General features: G+C 48.0%; 1 protein-coding gene across 1 annotated transcript; it reads right to left on the bottom strand.

Annotated features, from left to right (window-relative positions):
- Positions 1-347: 347 nt before the first annotated feature.
- LOC311184377 (uncharacterized protein C12orf76 homolog) lies at positions 348-4,246 on the bottom strand (the record flags this gene model as incomplete). The annotated part of the gene is made up of 2 exons (XM_084254326.1): positions 3,965-4,246; positions 348-433 (listed from the first exon to the last, which is right to left on the bottom strand). Exons 1-2 carry the CDS (start codon positions 4,095-4,097, stop codon positions 348-350), a joined length of 219 nt encoding a protein of 72 aa, XP_084110452.1. The 5' UTR covers positions 4,098-4,246.
- Positions 4,247-4,517: the final 271 nt, after the last annotated feature.

Below are 4,517 nucleotides of genomic sequence, written 5' to 3'. Positions count from 1 at the left end.
CTTTCCAGCATGGCTTGTTACATCACACACAGAGCTATTGTGTTTGCTTTCTCATGAACATACTCCATCTTTACACTGAACCTTGGAGCTTCAGATTTACTGTTGACAAGTATAGCCAGAGAAAAAAAAACATTGAGAAGCAGACTCAGGGGCTGATTACTTGCATTACAGTGTTAGGAAAAAGTAATTGCTAGATGTCTTATCTAAACCATTTTGTATTTACCAACTGTCCAGATCATAGGTCGTTTCCAAGAAGAAAGTCCTGATTCCAACTTCTCCACCAACCTGTATATAATACAACTTAATCTGTTCCCAAATACTTGTGGAAGAACTTGCTTGCTCAGCTGTCACCGACGCCGAATGGGCTTGTAGACGCAAAATGCCATCAGGATCACAGTCACCAAGAGGATGCTGAAGATGGTGCCCAGCAACACTGCAAAATGAAAACAGGTTACTTCCTCATGGCAGCTGCGGGGTCTTGAAGTCATCCATTCACTGACAGTGATTGCCAAATGCCACCCATTCCCAGGAACCACACCACTGCCAGGTGTGGGGTAAACAAACAGGAGTATTTCACAAGGCTTTAAGTGCGGTGATGGAGGAGTGAGGCAACAGTAAGTAGGGTGCAAAGGAAGCACTTGAGGAGGTGACACACAAGCTAAGACCTTCAGGAAAGGTCTGGAGGGAAGGCACTGCTGGCCCAACAATGGCCTGGCACCAAAAATCCAGAAGCCAATGAACAGGGTGGATGCGAGTGTAGCAGTGGAGAGTGAAGGAAACATAGGAAATGAAGACAGAGGAAGGCTGGAGTCACTTCATACAGAGCCTTGAGGACAATGAAGGAAACAGATTTTGTGTTTAAAGAGAGGGTTACAGGCAAAGAATGACTGATCTGATTTAGCTGGGGGAAGAGATCCCTTGGCTGCTGTGTGGCGAGCCATCTGATTACAAGACAAAACGGCAGCAGGGAGCCCAACTACATCTTTAGAACTATTCATGAAAACTGGACAGTCAACAGAGTATTGCAGTCTCCTCAGGAGTCCTGGCATGGACCGCTAGCTGAAAGAAGCAATTAATTAACCTCACAAACTTAAAAAGTTGTTGAGAGCAGACGTCTCATCTAAAATTTCCAAGGTGCTCAAGTGAGATATGGGGCCTACTACTGATGACACAAGATGAGTCCTGGCACAGGATTACCTATAATGACCTGGGCATTAAACTATCATAATTAGCATCAAAGTGGAAATGATGTGCAATTCTGTTTCATTTTCTCAGAGATTTTGGGAGAGGTTTAAAAAGATGTTACTTTAACAAGCAAATGTAAGTTTATGTGTAAGTATGTGGGCCTCTCTCGGGCTCCAGCTGGGGCCTAACCATGGTTATTCTCCAGTCTGGTTACTGTTCCCTCGAAAAACCAGGATCTGACCAGTTTTATTTAAGTCAGTGATTTGGGGCTACCTGGGACTCCCTACCCAACACCTCCACCCAATCCCTGCCATTTAACCCAGTTTTTTAAAACTGAGCACATAAAAATATCTTCTTTTGGTGACAGAGAGGAAGGATGAAGAAGATAACTAAGACAATGTGTCCTTACTCCAAAGGGTTGGAAGTAAATTTAAAGGTTCCTGTTTTCCAAAATCAACTAACACAACCTAAATGTCATTATCTCAAAATAACCCGTCAGTGAAACACCTGCTTTAATTTTCAAACTCCTGAATTCTGCAAGTTTCCAGGGTTCTGACTGCAGTTGGAACCAGTTGCCTTAGTCCATTTAAACCATTTTCTTGCATTTTGTATTTTGTAAGGGCTCTGAAAAAAAAAAAGAAAACTCCCAAAGCAGGAATATTGGGGACTAGAACTGGGAATGGAAGTCTTTAAAATAAATAAAGCAAATTTTAAAAAGCTGTTAGATACACAATATCCACTTGGATAGCTGCGCACTTGGGGTTGGAGAAATTCTTACAGGCTTCCTCTTTTTAAAAAAGATTTATTTTATTTATTTATGCATATAGAACTGGGGTTTAGGCCAGAGATGAGGGGGTGGTGGTGAGCGGATTTACCAGAGACAGAGCGGGGAACTGAACAGGCAGACTGACTGAAACACACTGCTGAGGGGAGCAGTGAGCAAGACAGGAGAGGTCTGCTGCACCATGTGGGTTGCTTCCTGGTCAGGGATTGATTCAAACTCATGCTGCAGTGGCTGCTGATAGCTTCAAAGTGCTGAGACTTAACCCCCTGTGCCACCAGTGAGGCCTGGGCTTCCTCCTTTTCTCTCTCCCACATTTTGCAAGTGTGTTAGTCACACTTTGCATGTGGTGTTAGCAGCCTGAGTGGCAGGCCCAGGCAAAATCTTAAGACTATGTAGGTCGTTCCTGATGATCACTGTATCTATAAAATGGGAGTCAACAAAATCCACTTCACAAGGGTTTCTTGAGGCTGAAATATGGTAACCTATGAAAAGGGCTCAACACTGGGCATATAAGCACAGGACAGGTGAAAGTCATTTTTATGAGATGATGGGCAGCACACCATAGTGGTCAAGAATTCAGCATTTGGGGTCAGAGTACCTGGGTTCCCATCTACAGGGCTTATGTGACCTTACGTAAGTTGCCTAAGTGTCCTGCATCTGTTTCCTCTTCTGGAAAAATGGAAATAAACAAACACCCACTGCACAGGATTGTCTAGGGCAGTGTTTCTCAAATTATCTGAGGTAAAGGGCTAGTTTTGGTAACTTTTAGACTGCTCCGGCCACAATATAATCCTCCCAGGCACGGTAATAAGCAGCACCCTGCACCTGCAAGCATCCCAGTTCAGGGTTGCCCAGAATGAGTTGGTCTCTATTTGCTTGGATGCTGCAACAATATCAGAAACTCTCAATTTTTATAGTGGCATCTTTGCAGATAACACATAGTATGCAGGACCACACTGGTCTGTAGACCACCCTTTGTGGAGTTCTGTTACAGGGGGATTTTGCCCCCAGTGGACACTTGGCAATGTCTGGAGATATTCTGAAACTGTGAACTGGGAGTGGGGTGTGGTACTGGCTCCTAGAGGGTAAAGGCTGGGCATGCTTCTGAACATCTCAGCGCTACGGTTAGGGCGTCTCCCCTCCCCTATCTCAACATAAAATTACCTAGCCCAGCATGTATATAATTCGCAGGGTTGAGAAACCCCGTTCAAAAGGACTAAGCAGGAAACTGTAAACCACTTAGCAGTCATAGGGACATATTATGACTAGCTCATATACAGTCTTAAAATTATGCAGAAATGATATTACATGGCAACGTTGGAGACAGAAGTACTGATGAGTTACAGTGGAACACTTTAGAGAAACAAGAGGCAGTTACTGCAAAAGTTTGCCAAGTTTTAAGCTTCCTGCACCTTTCAAAGCCACGCACTCCCAATTGTATATATGTAGTCCTGTATATCTGTATGTGTGTTGAAAGGATTCCCTCAAGCTCCACAACACTTAGGTCCTAGTGCTGACTTCCACCACTTCCTAGCTGTGTAACCCTGGACAAACAACCGCCTGAATTTCATTTTCCTTACCTGTAAAATAAATGGGAAAATCATCTTTCTCGCCAAGTTACTGTGAAGCTCACAGAAAACAAGGTGTACAGAAAAATGCCCACCAAACGTCAATCGCCCTTACGACTGCTGATCCCATAAGGAAAGGGGGGAGTGTATATAGGACGCGCCCTGCTGCGCACCCAGGGCCACGAGGAGGAGGCCCCAGACTAACACCCAGGTCTCCCGGCTAACAGGTCCTTCACGCAGCCAGCACATATCGAGCGCCTGCTGTGTGCTAGGCCTGGTGCTGAACGGCAAAGCCCGGGTCTTCTGCCCAAACCTTCGCAGAGAGGGTCACCCCTGCAATCCCCGCGCTGACGCTTCTCCCGCCAGGTGCGTGGCGCGGAGGCAGCCCAGGCCCGACCCCGCCGCCGGCCAGCCCGCAGCCGCTCACCCAGGTTCTGCCCACGCAGCACCGCGTACGGCCGACTCCGCTCCGGCGGCCCCCCGGGGCTCGGGGCCTGCGCCTGCCCCAGCAGGAGGCCGCACAGACCGAGGCGCAGCCACAGCCTCACGAGCGGGCGCATCTTCCCGGGCCCGCAGCGGCCGAAGACCACTTCCGCCCGACGCCCCGCCCGTGCCCGCCGGCGCCACGCCTTCCGCCGCTGCCTCCGCCCCCGGGCGCGCGCGGTTGCCGGGGTAACGGTACCCCCCCCCCCCCGTCGGGGTTCCTGTAGGACCCAAGGTCCTCCGCGACCACCGTTTCCGCCCGGGCAGTTTTCAGCAGACTCTTCCTTCCGCCCGGAGCAGTGTCCCCCGGGGTCACCGTCCCCCCGTGAGCGGCGTTTCCCCCTCTTCTGAGCTCTACGCGGGCTTCTTCCTCTAGCGATTTCGTAGGGCCTTTTTTTTTTTTTTTAAACAAAACAGTGATTTTTCTTTTTAACCTTTCTTTTTCTTTTTTTTTTAAAAGATTTATTTATTTATGCATACAAGAACTGGGGTACAGG

Source organism: Talpa europaea, assembly GCF_964194135.1.
Source record: "Talpa europaea genome assembly, chromosome: 14".
Classification (NCBI taxonomy): Eukaryota; Metazoa; Chordata; class Mammalia; order Eulipotyphla; family Talpidae; genus Talpa; species Talpa europaea.
This window is presented reverse-complemented; position numbering and strand designations above follow the sequence as displayed.